This window comes from Meles meles, chromosome 6 (genome assembly GCF_922984935.1).
Source record: "Meles meles chromosome 6, mMelMel3.1 paternal haplotype, whole genome shotgun sequence".
NCBI lineage: Eukaryota > Metazoa > Chordata > Mammalia > Carnivora > Mustelidae > Meles > Meles meles.
In genome coordinates, this window is record NC_060071.1 from 34,811,365 (window position 1) to 34,833,042 (window position 21,678).

At 38.2% G+C, this 21,678-nt stretch overlaps 1 protein-coding gene across 2 annotated transcripts in view; it reads left to right on the plus strand.

Annotated features, from left to right (window-relative positions):
* The first annotated feature begins 462 nt into the window (after positions 1–462).
* NPTN (neuroplastin) overlaps positions 463–21,678 on the plus strand; it is a 69,768-nt gene continuing 48,552 nt past the window's right edge. The window contains exon 1 of one of the 2 annotated variants that reach the window (XM_046007784.1): positions 463–730. In XM_046007784.1, coding sequence (XP_045863740.1) covers positions 640–730 — 91 coding nt within the window. In that variant the 5' untranslated portion in view covers positions 463–639. The remainder of the gene's footprint in view (positions 731–21,678) is intronic. The other variant, XM_046007783.1, reaches the window with a different exon arrangement.

Consider the following 21,678-nt stretch of genomic DNA (forward strand, 5'->3'; position numbering starts at 1 on the left):
ACGTGGAGGACGTCACTATGCCTGGAGGAATAAAACAGGTGAAAGTAGAAGGTTGGAGCCAGATGCCTGTAGGGATCTGAGGTCAAAGTCCAGAAGGAAGACTGAACAGGCAATTAGAGCGGCCTAGAGCTCCAACAAATGAAAAGCAGGATAAGAGAAGAAAACATATTGTGTCCCCACAGCTTCCTCTTGTTTATGGGCGCTCCCGTTTCACAGAGGGTAACCAGAAAGCACAGCCTACGGTTCCACCAGAGCCAAAGGAGTGGAGGAGCCCCGCCCCGCCCCGTCACGTGGCCAGAAGCTCCCTTGGCACGTGACCCCTCTAGCGCTAGGCCAATCAGCCTCCGCAGGGGCGGGACACCGGTCTGAGGGGCGGGAGCATCAGTCGAGGCCGCCTCTTCTCGCGATCCTTGCCGCCGTCTCTCCTTAACCGCCCACGGCCCCGAAGCGAAGATCTCGCGAGGCTTGGGTGCTGCGGCGGTAGGAGGAGGACGGAGAAGGACGGAGCCTAGCTGTTGCTGCCTCCCTCGCTCACTCCCTCGCGCACTCGCCCGCCCCCTCCCTCCCTCCCCTCCCTTCCCCGGCCCCGGCCCCGGCTCCGGCCCCGGCCCATTCGCTGTTCGGTCTTCCGCAGGGAGGATGTCGGGCTCGTCGCTTCCCAGCGCCTTGGCCCTCTCGCTGTTGCTGGTTTCTGGCTCCCTCCTCCCAGGGCCAGGCGTCGCTCAGAACGGTAAGCGGGGTGCCGGGGGCGGGCCGGGCGGGGGCCGAGGGACGCCGGCGACCGGAGGAGGCCGTCCCGGGCTCGAGGAGGTGCCGGAGCAAGGGGAAGAGGGCCGGTCGAGAGTATGAAGGGCTGCGCACCCGAGGGGAGATGCGGGTCGGGAGTTCGAAGAGGCGCGGGTGTGAGAACCGAGGCGCCGGTCCGAGAGGTGGGGGCGTCCGTTAGGAGCCTGTGGTGTTGCGGACTTAGAGGCTCCACATCGTGGGGCTCGTCGCTGCGAGCCGGGGAGGGGACACCGGGAAGCCAACGTGAGGAGCTGGAGTAGCGGGGGCGGATGAGGAGGGGGCGCAGCATTTAAAGAAGGCGGTAGAATACAGGTATTTATGTTTAAGGCGACGGGAGTGGGGTTAGTCAGGCTCCCCAAGAGGACAGGGGTCCCGGGCACTGGGGTCATCTAGGATTCTACGGGGGCCCCGTGAGACCGCTGACATCCCTAAAAAAAAAAAATAAGGGAGACACTGGGGGAAGGGGAGTCCTGAAGAATACTGAGCAGAGTACTAGAGCCCCAAGGAGGGGTAAAGACTCACGGAACCTTGGATATGGAGGTGGAGGGAAGGTAGGTGGAAAGCTAAGGTAGTGGGTTGACTGCAGTAAGGGATTTGGAAAGAAACAGCTGTGGCTCTCAACGAGATGGGGGAAGAGGGCTGGGTTTGCTAAGGAGGGTGGAGTGTTGGGCATTCTAGGGTAGTGGTTGGGAGAGCAAAAAGGAGTTTCTAAATAAGGAGAGGAAAAACGAGCAGAAGATGGGGAGAAAGGGTTGAAACTGAGGTAGGGGGAATATTTATTAGAGCAATAAGGGTGCCTGGGTACAGAGATGGGGGTGGGGGAAAGACAAAATAAGGAATGGGAGTAAAATACAGGAAGCCGGGGGTGTAATGTTGGTTTGCAGTGTGGAGAATATGTTAGGGTCGAGAGGAGCTGAGTTGTGGCTCGTGTTGTATGATATTGTTTAGGGCTTTGGGAAGGCAGGGACACAGAACTGAACTGCAGGGGTGGGACTGAATCTGAAGACAGGGAGATGGAGGGAGTGGGGTTTAAAGATCTAAAAGTTTCAAAGCAGAACAGACATTATTTCTGAGGACCATGAAAGTAATTCCTGAGATGTGTACAGTCTGTAGTGGAAACAATTAGGTTTTGAACTGAAGCTCTTTAAGAGAAGATGGAGAAATCGAGAAATTCATGGTGATGGGGGATCAAGACAAAAAAGATTCTGACTGGTGATGCCGTGTTACAACTCAGCTGCTGAATTGATCTTTCAGAGGTGAAAAATACTGGGAACTAGTTTCTGCTTTTGTGGAAACAGCCTTTAAGAGGTTTAAACATATTTTTTGTAGGACAGAATTTAACAGAAGTCCCTACTAGAAAGTGAACTAGAAATTATTATTGCTGATTCTTCAGTGTCTCGTTATTCTAGAACAATTTAAAATTACTCTTGTTGGAACAGTTGGAATTTAATGCTTTCATTTAAAAAAAATCAGTGATAGTCATTGAAGTTAAGCATTCTAGGGAGAGTCTGGGCTTAAAATGCTGAGGATTACAGTGAAAATATATCAGTAAAGGATTGAAAATCACCATCAGTTAAATATAGGTGTTTGCTATACCAGATTGCACTAATCAAATCTTAATGTATGCTTCATGGCTTTGAATTATCACTGCAGGGGTCAGGAAGGAAATATATTTCTGTCTTTAGCATTGAATATGTGAAGTCGGTTGGGTATTTTTCAGTTTCCTCCAAAGTATGAGGCCACTGTGGAAGGCAGGGTAGAGTTAGTCTATTTGTCTCATCAGTTTTTAGTCTATGTTAACAATATGATTTAAAGGAGCCTAATACTAATTTCAGCTGTTTGAAAAATTTGGAAATAGCATGGTTTCCTTTGGCATGATAGGTGAGAGATTTTTTTTTTTATCTTAACATGTTTAATCTCTGTGCTGTGGCTTAGCTTCTTTCAATGATTTATAACACGGGGAAATTGTAGTTTCTTAGCAACTAAAGCAATGTTTTTGGATAGGCCTACCAAAGACTCGACTGGCTATTCTCAGTGATATGTGTTCTAAATACGGCATAGTGCAGCTTTTCCTTGAAATGAGCTTGAATTCAGTCATCTGACCTGACTGGTGAAGTGCAGCTGAGCCCTGTAGTTGACCCAAAAGAATGTAAATTTTATTTAAGGAAGAAGTGGCTGTTTTTTTGTGTGTTTGAGTCCATATAGGTAAGAGTGCCATTTTATAGCTTTCTATAACATGTTTTATGATACAATTCATGCTTTCAATTGATAGTAGCCCTACAAGAGTCTGACCTCTTGTCATGGAGTTTGTATTTTCTTATAGTGCATCAGAAATGGATACCATTATTTGTACGATGTCAAAATGTTAGATTTATTTACTTAAAATGGTGACTTAGAAAAAAACAACAACAACCCAAACCTAAGTGTTTCTGGATTAGGTATGTGGTAGTTTAGACTGATTATACATTTTTTCAAAAGGTCTCTTTCATTTTCCTAAAATGAGGAGTTTGGACTGATGACCCTCAACGCCTCTTGCTTCTCAGCTGTGACCCAAGAGGCTCAAGGCTTTCATTCAGATAGACTTTCTCATCCAAATTTTAGACTTGTAGGACCACAGTTCAAAGTAAAATCCTTAGTTAAGGTGTTGGTTTTTGTATATATCAAGAAAGATGTAACTCATTTTAGAGGAAGAAACTTGTTTTTAAAAGTAATCTTTCTGATACGACATTCAAAAACTTTAGACTTTATTTATTTTTTATTTTTAAAGATTTTATTTATTTGACAGAGAGAAATCACAAGTAGGCAGAGAGGCAGGCAGAGAGAGAGAGAGAGAGAGGGAAGCAGGCTCGCTGCTGAGCAGAGAGCCCGATGCGGGACTCGATCCCAGGACTCTGAGATCATGACCTGAGCCGAAGGCAGCGGCTTAACCCACTGAGCCACCCAGGCGCCCCAAAAAACTTTAGACTTTAAAATTGAATGAGTGTAAACCAAGCGATACTAATACGGTGATCAAGAGCAGCCTCTGGATCCCGATAGACCTGGGTTTGAGTCGCAGCTCTTCTAGCTAAGTTATCTTATATGAAGTGCTTAATACTGCCAAACCTTGGTTTAATCATCTGTAAAAGGAAGTTTATAATAACGCCAGTCTCCTAGGGATGATGGGAAGATTAAATGAGATAATGGTATAAAGCAGTTAGATTTCTGCCTGGCATATATAGTGAGCTTCAGTAGGGAGTGAATTTTTACTATATGTAACACTTGTTACTATATGTAACATATGTTACTATATGTTACTATATGTGCCATATGCTACATTATGTAGCATAACAGTAACTATATGTACTAAATGTTTGCTCACTATAGTGTTTGCTGTTACTGTTGTTATCACTTAAAAAGTAACATTATTACCTGGGGATTCACAGACCTGTACCCCTGGGCATAAAAATACATTATATGTTTATTAAAAAAAAAAAAAAATTTTAAAAAGTAACATTATTAATTACTTGTTTTTATCATGTGTATGTTGAGCACTTAATTGTTAATACTGCTCACTATCTTGAATAAAATTAAGTAGGCCATTTTGAAGGCCCTGAACAGAGATTTGTGCTGTTGCTTATGTAACTTTAAATGACCAGCTGCACTGTGTCTGTAGTTGCAAATTCAGATGAGGAAGTTCATATTTTCATTATCCGGGAGATTTCATGGGCTTTCTTTTTCTTTCAGTGAACTAAATATCTTTCATATGGGTTAGGTATCATCTTTTCATAGAATCCCATTGTTGTGAAAAAGAGAAGCAGAGTGTAGTGCCTGGCACACAGTGGGAGTGTTGGAGATGTTAATGAATGAATGTGGAGTGGAGAGTAAAAATGCAATACATTCATACTGAAAATATAAAATTGGGTAATTAACAGTGCTCAGTGGGAGAAAATAAGGAGTCTAATGAATTTTATTATTAATGAGTGAAATTTTAAGAGACCGTTTTGCTAGGTGATACTAGATAGTTGTGAACTTTGTCATTTGTAACAATGCCAGTATTAGCAATAGATGATTCACAAATCTTTTTCTTTTCTGTCGAGTGCTGTTTGCTTTAGTGGTTTGGCATTTTCTCTCCCTGAGTATGTTTTTAGGCATGTACTTGCTGTTGATTGTTCATCTCTTTGGGTGAACTGAAATGAGTGACAGAAGACTGATGTTATCTACAGCATCTGTGGTACAAATGACATGCTAGATGTCAGGCAAGAGATCTTAACGTAATTAATCCCAATAATTAAATGACCAGAAGAAATAGTTTGCCTTGGAATAAAGCATTTCCTAAGGAGATTTTAAGCCTTTAATCTCTCAGGGAACTGACAAGTATCACTACTGATAGGGTGGAGCACCTAGGCATGAAAAATTGGTCCTGGGTCTCAGGTGGAAAGGTCATGGTACTAAGTCAAGATCCTTCCTGGGCTCTTAGTCTCTGTTTTTCAAGGTTACTGGTTTCAAATTAGAGATGCAGATGGGGTTTTTGTGTTGTCAGACTTAATAAAGCTGACCTATTAATACACCAAGGTTTGAAACAACGAAAGGAAATAAAAGTCCTTAGATATAAATGTGCTCCACAGTCCAAACATTGCCAGAAATTAAGAGTGAAGATCAATGCAGGTCTGACTTTGAGTGAGTTATACAAAGCCTTGTGAGAAATTCGACTATTTTGTCTTGAAAGAATCCCTGTCTTTTTCCTAGTACAATTTTGATTTGAAATATTTTCTTTAGAGGATATCTTTAGACATAAGTAAAAGGCAAAATGTTACTGTATTGTCTTTTTAATTTTTTTTTAAATAAAAGTGATTTTTTAACTGGGTTTGCAGAGATGAGCAGATATGACCAGATAACTGTTCCAACGATTTGGACATGTTTTCATTTACTTAGTTTGAGGTACTTTTTCAAAATAAGATGAATGTAAAATCTTTACATTTTTGTAAATTCCATACTTTGCTGCATCTATGTAAAAGTTTTTGTTTACAAGACAGTTTGGGAAGGAACAAGTAGCTAGCATCTACACAAATGAAGTGTAGGAAAACAATGTTGGCTATTTTGCAGGAGATGTTCAATAAAAGTTTGAGTAAAATTATGCAGATAAGTTTTGGAAGAAGTGAATTCTGTGAAGAATTTTCTGCATCTGTTCCTTTTTTGTTTACAGTGAGAGCACAGTCTGGACAGGATCAGAGGTAGAGAATGACGTTATAAGAGAAAGGGAAAGACGAGACAGGCTTCAGTAGTACAAGGAGAAAAGTAGGATGTAAGACTGAGGAATAAATCTTCATTTGAGGAGCATCTAGAAAAATAGAATCTGTCAGAAAATAGAGCTGGGACCTCTAAAGTAAATTCACACATCAATGTTAAAGAAAAATGGTATTAAATCACCTTCTGTGAACAATTGACCTGCCTTTCAGTGTGTCTCTTTAAACAAAACATTATCATTTTATATGAATTTTTTTAAAATGCCATTGATGACATGGAGTTTAATTTTAAGCACCTTAGATAATCCATTTTTAAACTTGTTTGTGAGGTTTTTGTAGATTTTTTTTTCAGAATTCCTAGTTTTAGTTAGTAAGGATTAGCTTTGGGAAAGTAGGAAATCTCTCCAGTAAAAATTAGCTGATTTATGAACTGTTAGATTTTATAAGGGTGTGTGTGTGTGTACATATATAAAATATAGACTTCTCACTGAGTTTAAAGTGAAATATTGTAGTGATCTTATGTAAAAACATTATTTCTATGTAGAATGTTATCTGTTCTTCAAAAATTTATTCACTTTAGGAGAGGGAGTAAAGATTTGTACCTAATTCCAGTTTACTATGTTATCTAAAACTGAGATTAGGCCTTTTTGTTTGTTTTTATGTAAATACAAAGATACACATTTGTTAATCAAACCTAATTAATGAGGTAATTTTGACCTGATTGCTCAGAACTTTTAATTGGTCGGTGTAGAAATGGGGTTTAAAGAATTTCATAAGTATCAACATTTATTTACATATAGTAAGTTAGTAGTTAGTAGGAGATGTGTTCAGGGTTCCTCACCCACCTGCTGGTTTTCTGTTTCTTGTTTTTGTTGTTTCAGGTTTAAAAAACCCAGTCCAAAAAAAAACCAAAAAAACCCCAGTCCTATCTCTTCATTAAAACAGATTGTGGTCAGCTTTGATGGAAACATCTTGTGTTAAGTTCCTTGTACTAAAAAGTAGTGAATGGTATTCTTTTGCATATCTGAAAACAGTTATGGAATGTTTTAAGACTGGCTTGCTTTCCAAATAATCCTAATTACTGTAAGTTTGTGGTGTATTTTATGGTATTTTCCAGAAGTATATTGATTTTGATAGGTTCTATTTCCCTTTGTTTTATCTTAGTTTATATCATTACACCCAAGAATTGCTTCAAATTGACTAGACAGTGAAATATAAATGAGATGATGTGAAATCATTCTGAAAGTGTCAGGGTTCTATATATTATGTAAGTTTATATTATCAGAAAACATTAAGTTACAGATTGTACCAATAGTTTTAATTCTATCCAAGTGTATAGTCACATTCTAAAAGTGATTAAATGTAAGATACTGTACAAAACAAAATGTAAAGTCCTTTTCTGATAGAATGCTAACAAGGCAAAATGTTCCATATGCAGTATGATACAGTAAAAAAGTAAGTGTGCTTGGGTATATAAATTGTTATGCCACTGGTTCTTCTTTTCTTCCTGATACAGTATTTGAAAAACCACTTTGATGTCTAAATTCCCTTCCAGTTCTAAAATTACACAATTGACCTTATAGTTTAAGGTAGTTCTAATGCATAAAGGGCCTAGGGAGAGAATGCTTTATGTTTTAATAAGTGTTTAGAAACTTACTTTTTGGAAATAAAAAAAACCTGATTTTTGAGGCATGCACCGTTTTGTAATCCAACTGCCTGTAAGCCTACTTCAGACAACATTTGTAGCTTTTGTTTCAAGGAAGGCAGAATGGTGTGTTACAGAGCTCTTATATTAAACTCACTGGGAAAATTGCCAGTGTGAATTAAACATTTTAAGAAATGAAAAGCACTGCCAGGTAGGTAGATATTTTGTGTTCTTTCTATTGGTTGAAAATTAGTTGACTATTGTAGAGGCAATGAAGAGACAAGGAGGTACACTTAAATAATTGTATTATCCATTGAGGAGGTTTTCTCTTTATGGCTTTGTTTCTCCTGTCTCTTATGTATTTTTTTAGATCTCTAAACCTTTTCCATTATAATTGAACAAGGCAATCTAAGTATTACCAGAATTAAATCTGAGGAGGTTCCTGGGTTTATTGTCCTTAGAAATGGTGTGTTCAAGTCTCAGTTTATAAGTTTATTCCTTATATGTCTTTGTATTTATTTGTTAAGTAGATCCATTTCCTTGGTTTTTTTTATATTTTTGTTAGAATTTCAAACATATAAAAAGTAGACTCAATAATGTAATAAACTCCCATATACTCATCATCTAGTTTCAGGAGTTGTAAATACATCCTTGCTGCTTATTAATTTAAAAATAACCTGAAAAATAAACATTACAAACTAAAATTTTCTAGATATTGAAATGCATTTAGTAGGAATTAGCTAATATTAATAAAATGGTAATAATTTCATTCACAATTATGTTGAAATGATTCTAAAAATATAAAAGCTGTTTAGAAAAAGGGCTTTCACACTTTTGTTTGGAATCCAGAAGTATAGATTTTGTGACAGTGTATGTGTAAGTATGTAACATTTTGTACAATATCTGCATTCTAATGCATATGAAAACTATTGTGACCTACCTCGATTTCATAATTCATTAATGGATAGAGAGACTCAACAACATTTTCTCATATGGAGTAGTTTTGGGTTGTTTGGTTTTATTTTTTATATGCTATGGTAGTCTAGAATAATATTATAAACACAATAAGGATTTTCATGAGGCATTTGCCTATAATATTAACTTTTTTTCCCTATCTGTACTTGGGACATAGGGGAAGCTATAGTACTTTGAATATTATAATCAAAGCATAAGTTTTCTAGTATGATTAATTGTCCTCTTATTTACTTTTTTTTTTTGAGATTTATTTGAGAGAGAGAGAGTGCATGGAGGGGCATGGTGGAGGGACAATGGGGAGGGAGAATAGAATCTCAAGCAGGCTCCCCGCTGAAGCCAGGGCCCAATGCAGGGCTTGGGTTTCAGGACTCTGAGATCATGACCTGAGCCACTCAGGTGCCCCTTTAGTTGTCCTTTTAAATGAGAACTTCTGTTGCTTATTATAGCCTCTGTCTTTGAGTTATTGTTTGAGTACAGGACTGGGAGCACTGCCTGTTTATTCAGAACTGAATGCTTCCTCTGATGCCATTGTCTGAGGCACTTTGCTGGTGAGTACAGAATGACTTGAGGACTGGCCACAGGGAAGGAGGGAAAAAGAAAACAGAAGCATCACTGAAGCATCATTAGGCTTTCATGTTTAAGATCCTAGAGTAGCAGGTTTACTCATTTTTAGACACTGTGTGGAGTTTTGGACATTGTGGAACAACTGGAAAAATAACATAGCAGCTCCAGCATTGAAATTATATTAGTTAATGCTGAATATCAAATCATTCACCAAGGAAGATGAAATAAATGGCCTTAATGCAAACCAGGAAACTGCTACCTAGAAAAGAGCAACTATAACAAGGTTTCAAATAACTTCCAGGGAGCTGTCACTGGATTACCCCTAGACAAATAACCTAGTGATCTGGTACTGCTAACAGTGTTACTGTTTTCTTACTAGGATAAAACTCCAAATAATTATGAACACTTTTCAACCACATTTAAGATAACATGCAGATAATTCTACATTGATGGTAGCGTAAGCCTTAGGAGAAAAGCCTGAAGGAGCTAAATTTAGGAAAAGGGAGCATTAGGGGGATATGATTATCTATTAATACCTTCAAGCTAGCAGTGTAAATGAAGTAAGGGAATTAGGCAGTCTCCAAAGATGGATGGGCTGTATCATAGAGCAGTGGCCTAGAGCACGAGGAGGAAAAGTATAGATTTAGTATTAAGAAGATGTTATTAATGAAACTAGCAGAGGAATAGTTATTTGCACTCTCATTGTCAGAGCTGTTTATAAGTAGGGCAAGAGGTTGAGAGGAGAGAGGGGCCTCATAAAACAAAAGGTAGGCTCTCTGTTACATCTAGTACTTGCTTAAGAGCTCAGTAATAGAAAAGCTTTTATGGAAATGAATGTGAAGTGAAATGGAACTTCCAGAAGTTTCTAACGGGTTAGAAATTAGTTTCCAACACAAAAGTTCTATGATTATGAATTCAAGAAAAATGGCAGATGAACTTTGGAATCCATTAAAGTACCTTTTAGTATCTGCTTGTAATGCTGAAAATAGGATTCTGCTTATTATAGTCTTTATGAACAACTTTTTTTAGTTACAAAAAACCTACATTACGAATCTTTTCTAATTTGGGTTTTACACATAGAAATATTGAACTCCTCAAGAGTTCATATTGCATGGAACCTAGTAAAAGTTTAACCTTTGGCTCTTAGGAAACAGACGTTTTTTATATGGTAAATGTCAGCTCTTAAAGAAAGCCTTATCAACTGCCAGACTAACTCTTCAAGACTTCACTGGTTAAAATTCTTCTGTGATAGAAGCCTAGCTTGTTCTTTGAGTGGGAGCAGATGCTGTAATACTTTGGGAGAGGTAAGAGCTCACTTTAATCAGTTCAGAGTGTAGGGTTGCCAGATAAAATGTAGGATGCTCAGTTATATTTGTATTTCAGATAAACAACAAAGAATTTTTTTTGCTAATTCTGGCAATATTAATGTCTTTTTTTTTTTCCCTATTTTTCTATTTTGGTTTTCCATTTAGAACTTAAGTGACAAAGCATCTTGTAATTTGGTGTGTTCTGTGGCCCTTCGTTCAAGGATCGTTATTTTTCAGATTTTTACTCTGGGGCTTGGAATATATTTGCATTTTTTTTTTTTTAAGATTTTATTTATTTATTTGAGAGAGAGGCAGTGAGAGAGAGCATGAGCGAGGAGGTCAGAGGGAGAAGCTGACTCCCCGTGGAGCTGGGAGCCCAACTCGGGACTCGATCCCGGGACTCCAGGATCATGACCTGAGCCGAAGGCAGTCGTCCAACCAACTGAGCCACCCAGGCGTCCCTATATTTGCATTCTTAGCATGGAAGAAGAGAAATGTATGAATGAAGATGTGACTGGCCACACACCCTCACTTGCTGAATTATAACCACCTGATTTAGAGAGTCAGAAAGTAGATGTTAGCTCTGTAATTGAGGGATGTGAATTTCTTTACAGGTAGGTTTTAATACTAAGAAAAATCGTGGTTCCATGAGCTTTAGTTACAGGGTCTTTGACCAAAGTTGTGTCACTATGTATTAGTAATTCAGTGTAAGAGATTTTACCTTCTGTCCTTGTGGTGTGGGCCAGGGTAAGACAGCTGTAAGAATAACAAGAATTGAACAATGTGCAGGTTTCAGGGTGGGGACATCTGGGTGGCATAGTCAGTTAAGCATCTGACTCTTGGTTTTCAGCTCAGATCATGATCTTGGGGTCCTGGGATCTAGCCCCCACTGGGCTCCATGCTCATCAGAGAGTCATTTGAGATTCTCTTCTCCTCCTTCCTCTGCCCCTCCTGCTTCTGATCTCTCTCTCTTAAAGAAATTAGAAAAAAAAAAAAAAATAGGTTCCAGGGTGAATAATATTAAGTAGTATAAAGCATGATCATACTTATACATATTTATTTGAAATATATTTAAGGCAGTTTTAAGAGGTGTTCAAAATAATTCATGGTTTTTATGAAACTAGAAAATTAGTGTAGTTTAAATTTGATGTCTAAACTCAGTTGGAGACCATATTACAGGATAAACTGATACTCTATTCCCACTGTAAATGTAAAATGTAAATAAAAACTCTGTTAAAGACGTTATTTTGTGGGGCAGTGTAGTTGAATAGAAAAAGCACTGGATTTGGGAGTAGTCTTGAATTCCTATTTCCATTTTAGTTGCTATGCTTTCCATTTTTAAAATTAGGTTAGTACTTAATCCATAGGGTTCTCATTAAATTAAATGATAATGTGTGGGAAAGTGCTTTAAGCTATATTGTAAAGTGGCATGTATGCATGCTTTGAGTTATAGGGTCTTTTACTTTATAAAGTACGCTTATAAGTTAACTGCAACTCTGGTGATTCATAGGAAATTGAAGAGGAAAATGAAATGCTAATGAGAAGGGCAAGATTATTTCAAGGTTGTTTTTTCTGAGAAATGATGATTGTATCTTATAATGTGCATTTTATTTTATTCTTTTTAGAGGTGAGGGCGGGGCAGAGGGAGAGGGAGAGAGAGAATCTTAAGTGGGGCTCCACACCCAGAATGGAGCCTGATGTGGGATTTATCTCACAACCCTGATCATGATCTGAGCTGAATTTAAGGGTTGGACACTTAACTGACTGAGCCACCCAGGTGCCATGATGATGATGATGATGATGATGATGATGAGTTTCACTGAATTATCTTCCCTCTCTTGGGGGAGGCTGATACTGAATTTCTGTAATCTTTGAAATGTGCTTCTCAGTCCTGCTGTCATTTCAAGTTAAATCTGGTTGTAAGGACATCCTGTTACCTTATCCCCATTCCCTCCTTGCCCTAGATAGATGACAAAAAGTAAAGTCAAGTGTATTTTGTGTCCTCTTTCTTAACACATTTTTGTAACTCTCCTTTAGTATCCTGGATGAGGTTCCTAGATGTTTTACCCCCCCTTCACATTAAGAAAAAAAAAATGTAATGCCCTAAATGTAATATAAAGGAGAACATAACTAATAATAGTTTGGTCCAAATGTTCAGGCATGGCTGCACAGGAAGGCAATGAGGTAGCCTACTGTTTATATCCATATGTAGAAAAACCAAGAACGTGACAGTTACAAAGGCAGACTGACATAGTCTTGCTGTAAAGGTGACTCAAATTCCACAGGTGGCACTGCTGTTGACAATGTCATTTTCTGAGAAGGTGAGCAACTTTTGGTTCCAAATGAAACAAAGTCCATTCTGTTCTCACTCTACATGGTAATTACATTCCTGGAAAATTGAGTGATGATTAAAACCACGTAAGAATGCTTTATGTGTTATATTTAAAAAAGAGTTAGGTTCGGGCACCTGGGTGGCTCAGTGGGTTATGCCGCTGCCTTCGGCTCAGGTCATGATCTCAGGGTCCTGGGATCGAGTCCCGCATCGGGCTCTCTGCTCGGCAGGGAGCCTGCTTCCCTCTCTCTATCTCTGCTTGCCTCTCTATCTACTTGTGATCTCTCTATGTCAAATAAATAAATAAATCTTTAAAAAAAAAAAAAAAAAGAGTTAGGTTCTAGGCCCAGAACAAGTTTTTCATATTGAATGCCATTTGAAAGTTGTATAGGAAGAGAGACAATTCTTTGTTGTTTAAGATGTTTCCTGTTTTGTGGGATGTTGAGAATCCCTGGACCTGGCTCACTAGAGGCCTGTTTTGCATGCTCTTTACCAAAAGAGACTATATTATGAATTTTGAAACCTAAGACATTTGGAGTCCTGATTTTTGGCAATTCTTTCTCTCTTTTTAAAGATGTATTTATTTGAGAGAGAGAGCGTGCATGAGCAGGAGCAGGGAGAGAGGCAGAGGGAGAGAAAAAGGGAGAAGCAGACTCTTCACTGAGCAGGGAGCCCAATGTGGGACTTGATCCTAGGCCCTTGGGATCTTGACTTCCCATGTGCCCCTTGGCAATTCTCTTAATCCCTGTTTCCTTATCTGTGAATTAGGTGAATACACAATCACCTAGCTTGGTACCAGACACACGTGCTTGTTTGATAACAGTTTCTTTCACTATTATCCTTTCAGATATCTTGGTTTACTTTTTAATCTGAAAGGTAGCTGTGTGTTTCTATTGTGAAATGTTTATGAAATTTGAAATCCAATATGGGAGATATTAGTCCCTTTCTATTTTTAATAGAAGCAAGGAGGTAATTAAAATGAATTTTTTTAGTTAACGCACAATCCATCAACCATTTAAGCTCTTTGGAGCATGATGCTAATGCTAAACATGCTAATTCCAAATGATCAACCTCCTTAGTCTTTCAGGTTGTTTTTCAACTTTAGCATAGTGAGGATGTTTTTAGCAATGCTGTCTGTCTGTCTGTCTGTCTATCTATTTATTTATTTATTTGCAAGAGTGCATGGGGTGGGGAGGAGCAGAAGGAGAGGGAGAAAGAAACCCAAGCAGACACCTCCCAGAGCACAGACTCCAACTTCGGTCCTGATTCCACAACTCTGAAATCATGACTATGTGAAAACCAAGAGTTGGATACTTAACTGACTTTGCCACCCAGGTGCCCTGCAGTGCTATTTATTTTTGAAGTTACGGTGGAGTGGGCAATATTTGCTAGTACTACAGTACTTTATTGCACCTTCAAAATTAGATTTGCCATAGTAGTGACATATTTTTAGAGTTGTTGCTTGAGCTAGAAATTTAGCAACATGATTGTTTCTAGGAAACTCACGTGTGTGCTTTTCTTTCAGTTGTTCAGTGAAGGTTTTAAAAGTTCCACGTTTTCTTGGTTCTTGTAAAATGCTTTAAAGGCATATATGTCTTGCTGTACATCTTGTCTTCATACGTTAGCAGCAGAAAATTCTTTTCTTTTTAACTTTAGGCATTAAGACAGAGACCTAAATGATTAAGGCAGTACAAGAAAGCATGTGCTTTATTTCTTTATTCCTGTCCTCAGAATTCTGTTGTTCGTCTGTTTTCCTCCACAGTATGATTTTGAGTCCTTTTTAAGAGCTTTATGGTTTAATTGTGTATATATAATTAAGTACCATGTATATATGGTATATATTTAATTTTTTTAAGTCCCCCCCCCATTTTTTCTGTCTTAATTTTGGTCTTATGTGTACCTAGTTGGCCTGTCCTTTCTGGTATCTTCCATTGTTTCTAGATAAACATTTGATACTTCTAAATTCTTTGTCCTGTTTCACTTGGATTTTTTTGAGGCAGAGGGGTAGCAAATTTTATTTTGCCTGTCATATGCAAAGTTTAGTTGACTCATGTTCTTGAGCTGGAGTGTTTGCATATTGTGACTTTTGGATATTTTTGCTTTTCCTAATAGCTGTTTAATGATTTTGTTGTATGATGGAGGTTTTTCTAACATGTTCTTAAAATGTTTTAAGGTCATAATGTCCATATTTTTCAGAAACAGCACAGATAGTCTTTGAGGTCTATTCACAAAGAAAATTAATTCCTTATAGAACTGAGGACATCAAGACAGAAAGAATTCTAGGCAGGTGGCTAGTAATGAATATTGATTATGAACTATAAGGTACTTGCTGTGGACTGGTAAATTTTAGTGCTTCCCTGCAAAGCTACCACTTACTGTGGAGTGCACATGAAGCATTCTGAAATGTCTGCCTATGGAGCATATAATTTGCTACTTAGTGGCAGGTGGACATTAAAATTCAATTATGGGGTGGGGGTGGTGCTAGGGGTAATCAGATTTTACAGCTGTAGGATGAAAGGGTAAAATTTTTAAAAAGATTTTTTATTTATTCATTTTTTAAAAAAGATTTTATTTATTTATTTGACAGAGAGAGAGATCACAAGTAGGCAGAGAGGAAGGCAGAGAGAGGGGAGGAAGCAGGCTCCCTGCTGAGCGGAGAGCCCGATTGGGGGCTTGATCCCAGGACCCTGAGGTCATGACCTGGGCCGAAGGCAGAGGCTTAACCCACTGAGCCACCCAGACGCCCCGAAAGGGCAAATTTGGTGTGCGTTAAAGAAAAAAAAAATAACACTAGAGTATACAGAGTGATAGTTTTTACTTTAGGAACAACATTATACTATAGTGAAAATGGCTGAGAAATTAAAAATTGCCGAGAAATTACCATTAGAAGTGTGAGATGGCTAGCACTTGTATCTTAGTAACAGGTATGTGTGTTTTAGCAGCTTTAAAGTCAGAATGGGAAAGAATTTGAGTGGAATGTGTTTTTAGTAGTGTCTTAAGAGTGTCACCTTACCGTTACGAAACACTATCATTTCTGATGTAGGAAAGACAATGTTAGGGTTTGAAGCTGACAGGCAAGAAAGAATTCTTGAGACGTCTTTGGTGCAAAAAGGTGATTTTATTAAAGCACGGGGACAGGACCCATGGGCAGAAAGAGCTTCACCGAGGTCATGAGGAATAGCCCATAATACACTTTCAAGTTGGGGGCCGGGGGGAAGTGGTTAGAGATAGCATAAGTCTCTAAGGAATTTTGGAAGCAATGTTTCCAGGACCTTGAGATGGTTAGCTATTTTTGGGAAAAGGTAATTTATTACCATCCAGTAAAACCTTAGTCATGAGACCCTTCAGATGTGTATTGGTGGGCCACATGCTTGGGGGATGATTGCCAAAACCTATCTTGGGGGGTTTAGAGATAAAGGACGTTTCCAAAGGAATTTTTATACATTGAAGTAGACTTACAGGATCCTGGTGGTGGGGGTGGGGGGGTCGGGCTAGGTTGCCTTTTGCCTTTAGCAAAGTATTAACATTGAGGCAGTTGAGTCTCTAGAGGGATGTCACTCTGCCTGTTTCAAGGACTTGTCAATGGGTAGTAAGGAAATTGGTAATTTTTCTTCTGCCTTTGCGTCCCACATCACTTTTGTCACTGAAACAGCTGAAGAATTGTATCAAGTCTTAAGTTCTCAAAGTACACCATTGGAAAAACTTTGACAAGCCCAGTAGTACCAGGTGAGCCTGAAGTAACCGGATACATAAACTTGTCAGCCATATCTACATAAAATGAAGTTTTCATCAGGTTGAATTTTCAAAGGATAGATATAACTTACTATAGGAGGGAATATTAGCAGACAGGGAGGATAAATCTTCCTGCCTGGGATAGTTTGTTAACCATTTTGACTTGGAATTATTTAAGTTTTTGAAAAAAGGGGAAGTTACTGGATTAAAAAAATTATGAAAGGACTTGCATACATGGTAGTTTCAAATAATACCTGGGTGTGAAAGGTAAAATGTTAAAGTCCCTCCTCTTATGCCATGATTCCCACTCCCCAGAAACAAGCACTGTTAGTAGTCTGTTGTGTACCCTTTCAAAGCTTGTTTTATGTAGATATAATTTATAGATTGTAAAGCTCTAGTAGTATTAATTATGATATAATTTATCTTGGTATTTGTAGCTTTCCTTTTTTGAATATGGCAATTGGAGTGACAGATATTCTCATTTAAGTATATATGGAGTCTCTAGAATACATCTGTTGTTACTCAGTGTCACTGAAGGGAATTATTTTGATGATGACTGAATTCTTTATATTGAACTTGGTCTGCTGAGAGAGCCTTTCTCATTCCAAAGGGGGAAAAAAGCTTTGTTAAATGAAAAGGAATGATATATTACTCTATTTTTATCCTGAGACACATTTTTTGTCAGAAATCTTGAATGTTCACACATTTAATATTGTAGCCATGTGGATAATTCCTCGGACAGCTCTGCTAATTTTTAGTGGAAGCATTCTGGTTTCAATTTTGCTGTCCCTTATGGAGGTGGGGGTACTATGTAATCATGGACTTAGGAGGTACTGAAGACCTGAAACAAGATGATCAGAATACAAATAAGTAATTGTGAAAGGAGAAAAAAAACAGATTTGGATTGTTGACTGGATTTTGGGATTTCCTGAGCAATCAAATACAGAGCAGATTTTAGTGGATAGAATGTTAGTGGACAGGATTCAGAATATTTGGATTCTAGTAAGGGCACTGCAACTGAAGTAGAACGTCTTTGGACCATGGTATATGTTAAGTGTCAGTCTGGGGCAAGAATTAGATTTAAGTTTTCAACTCTTAGCAGCTGAAGAATTTTTTCCTTTTATTTAAAAATTAAGTAGAATCTAAGTTTGTTAATGAGATAAAAGTAGAGCTGTTTAGGAGGGGAGGGAATCTCCTAATTATTTCAAAAACTCCTTAGGGTGGAGGAGCACAATTTTAAAATTTTTTTATTGATATGGGTGACCTGTTTTGTGGACCCACTACTGAAGCAAAAAAAAAAAATTTTTTTTTTTTTTTTGCACAAGGTATCTTACCTTTGGTTCTTGCTCAGTCTTGATAGCTGCCTGGGAGCGGTCCTGTGGCTACTTTGCAAAGTCAGTGATTACTAATAGATTTGTCCATAGTTGACCTAAGACCAGAGAAGACATGATCTCTTTAAGGTAGAATCTATAAAATAGGACAAAGATAATCATCCTATCACTTGGTAAAATAATTTTTATTGCAAGATTTGTCACACTCTTCATGAAAAAGACCTGCTTGTCACTTGCCTTGAGTTTTGAAATCCGAGAATATGCACAGGAATAGGAGTGCAGAGGTATGCTGTTAAGTCCCTGCCTGGTAGAGGATTGAAAGTGCTGTTAGTTTTCATCCTTCTGTGGGAGGAAGATCTTCAGGATGTGTGGTTTTAGCAACCACCTTGGGGATCTGCCAGTAAGAACTAGAAATCTACTAAATTCCAGTTTACTAGTTAGGAACACCAACTTAAAACAATAGGCTACAGTTAGTAATGCCAAATACTTTTTAAATTTATAGACCCATATAGAATTCCCATATAGTTAACTTAGATAATTGGAGATGGTTGTAAATTGATAAAGGCCTGAACTGGGAACATTGACGAGGGAGAAGTAGAATACACTGTGTGGTAGTCATTCTAAGATAAAATGTTTTGGATTATGTAATGTATATAGAAAAATATATGTAGAAAAATAAAGCAAATAGTGTAGTGTTTTGAACTCTGGAATCTTAACTGCCAAGGTATGCATCCTGCTTCTGCATATCTGTAGAATGGCAACAAGGACCTTAAGCAGTAGACTGTATTTTAATGAAGTGAGTTAGATTATATAATATACTTTGCACCATACTTGACACATATAAATGATCAGTAAAGGTTAGGTGCTGCTATAATGAATTTGTTTTCAGAGACATTCAGTTATCTGTTAGTAATCTCAGATTTTTTAAATTTTTATTTTTTTAAAGAATAGTTAGAAAATGTCCTACTTTCTGCCCCCTCCCCCACAAAGGATTTTCTTAAAGGTTATCTTTTCAAAGAAGAAATTTCTAGTCTGTTTCTTTTTGATTCTGGGAGGTTTACAGGGAAATCTGAATTTCCTTCTCTTTTGGAATGGATGAAGGGCGGCCTCATTACCTAATTTGGAAAAGAATGGGAAAGGTGCATTCCCATTGTAAAGTAAAATTTCAGATCAAAATCTATTTTTTATTTTTTCAAATCAAAAATCTGTTTAAATTCAATTTTTATTCCCTTGCTTGTTAGTATTAATGAATACACTGGCAAGAAAACAGACTGACATTAGGGATTTGATTTTTTTAAATAAAAGTAGCTTCTAGGGCATCTGTGTTAAATTCAAATATACCATAGTCTAGTTTTCTAGAATTTATGATTCTGTCAATATTCAGAAAGATAACACTGATATTCTGAAAAACCACTCATCTAAGAGATACGGTTTCTTTTATTCTGTTCATTATAACACTAATTACTAGCACATTTTAAGTTGTTAATAGGTTGAAATTAATGACAGGATTTGATCCTTAATCCTCAGTTAATGAGAATTGTATTTCTCAACATTCGTTTAACAAATATTATTGACTGTTGTATGTGCAGCAAGGCATTATGGGAATACATAATTAGAGGCCTGTTCTGGTTTCCAAACAAGTCACAATCTAGGGGTGCCTGGGTGGCTCAGTTGGTTAAGTAAGCATCTGCCTTCAGCTCAGGTCATGATCCCAGGGTCCTGGAATTGAGCCCCTCATCAGGCTCCCTGATCAGTGGAGAGTCTGCCCCTCCCCCTGCTTGAGTTCCTTTTTTCGCTGCCTCTCCCCCTGTCAAATCTTTTAAAAAATCACAATCTATTAAAATATACTGTATATCACAACCACAGTACTGCCTTATGCCTCTTCATGGATTCACAGAATACTGCATTTCAGTTTTTATATGTGAATTTATGGAATATTAGCTGTTATATCACAAAAGGCTATAGAAATCCTGTATTCCAGTCTTATGATTATACACACAAGGAAACTGAGGTTTCAGATTAAACATATATATTATTAAATGGAAAAATTTCTGTACATTATTATACTTTCCTTAAAAGTTACAATTTAAATTGGTATGTCTAGCACTTTATTACCATGAAGTTTGGTATTCATTTCCTTTTTTTTTTTTTTTAAAGATTTTATTTATTTGACAGACAGAGATCACAGTAGGCAGAGAGGCAGGCAGAGAGAGAGAGAGAGAGAAGCAGGCTCCCTGCTGAGCAGAGAGCCTGATGTGGGACTCCATCCCAGGACCCTGGGATCGCGACCTGAGCCGAAGGCAGAGGCTTTAACCCACTGAGCCACCCATGTGCTCCGGTATTCATTTCTGAAACACCATCAGAAAGTACCTGATAATACATTTTAGAGAGTTAATCTAGCCTATATAATCTTGGCCTGTTTTGTACCAGAGTTGATAATTTTACTAGATATGATAATACTTTCAGACTACCAAGTAGGGAATTACCTTTTGCAAATATTAGGGTTCACTGATCTTTGTATACTGTCATTTGAAACCAAGGCAGTAGGGCTTGAATATGGATGCATACTTTATAGCTGGCAAGAGATTCTGGTTAGTGGGAAATTTATCTTAGCCAAGGGTGCTATAGATACCAAATAATATTGAATATAGGAGAATAGGTTTGAGGACTTACCAGTTTTGATAGAGGAGAAAAAAAAAAAAAAACACCTAGAAATTTGGAGGTGCTTTGTAGAACTGGACATACTTGAATCTGAGACGGTGTTTTAACAGTGTTTGGAAAATTATTGCTCACAGTTCTTGGGAAAAGTTTGTAAATCACAAATATACTGTATATAGGATTGAAAGTGAATTGACCTGGAGTTTTATTCTGGGATAGCTCCATTCTAAGTGCTTGATTTTACACTGTGCAACTTCTAGGTTCCCCATTAGTGGTGCCTATTGTCCTCTCATAATTATTCACAGCATCCCTTTCACTCTTTTTTTTTTAAAGATTTTATTTATTTATTTGACAGAGAGAGATCACAAGTAGGCAGAGAGGCAGGCAGAGAGAGAGGAGGAAGCAGGCTCCCCACGGAGCAGAGAGCCTGATGTGGGGCTCGATCCCAGGACCCTGAGATCATGACCTGAGCCGAAGGCAGCGGCTTAATCCACTGAGCCACCCAGGCGCCCCATCCCTTTCACTCTTAAAAGTGTTCTGGTTTACTTGATGATTTTTTCTTTTCTTTCTTTCTTTTTTTTTTTTTTGAGTAGACTCCACACCCAGCATTGAGTCCAACGCAGGGCTTGAACTCACGACCCTGAGATCAAGACCTGAGCTGAGATCAAGAGTCAGATGCTCTACTGACTGAGCCACCGGGCACCCCCAAAGTGTCCTGATTTACATAATAAATTATGTGGTTGTGTTACCCATAAGTGTAGTATCTGCCTTTGGGTACTTAATATGATGAAGGTATATGAATTGTCTTCCTATGTTGGATAATGTGTTTTTCCCTCAGCTGAGAGATTTGTTTAGTGGAGTTATGAGGGTATTGGTAAAAAGAGTCTCATGGGAAGTGTGGGTGATCTCAAGGTTTAAGATGATTTGTAGGCTAGAAAAGAGCTCTGTGTTTTCTGTTCCTGCATCATAAACACAAGATGGGTGGATATCACTTTGCTTGTCTGGGTTAACCTAAATTCTCATTACTGAAGGAGTTTTGCATTAATGTGTCATTTAAAAAAATATCTGCAGTCGGGCATGTGGGTGGCTCAGTAAGTTGAACATCCAACTCTTGGTTTTGACTCAG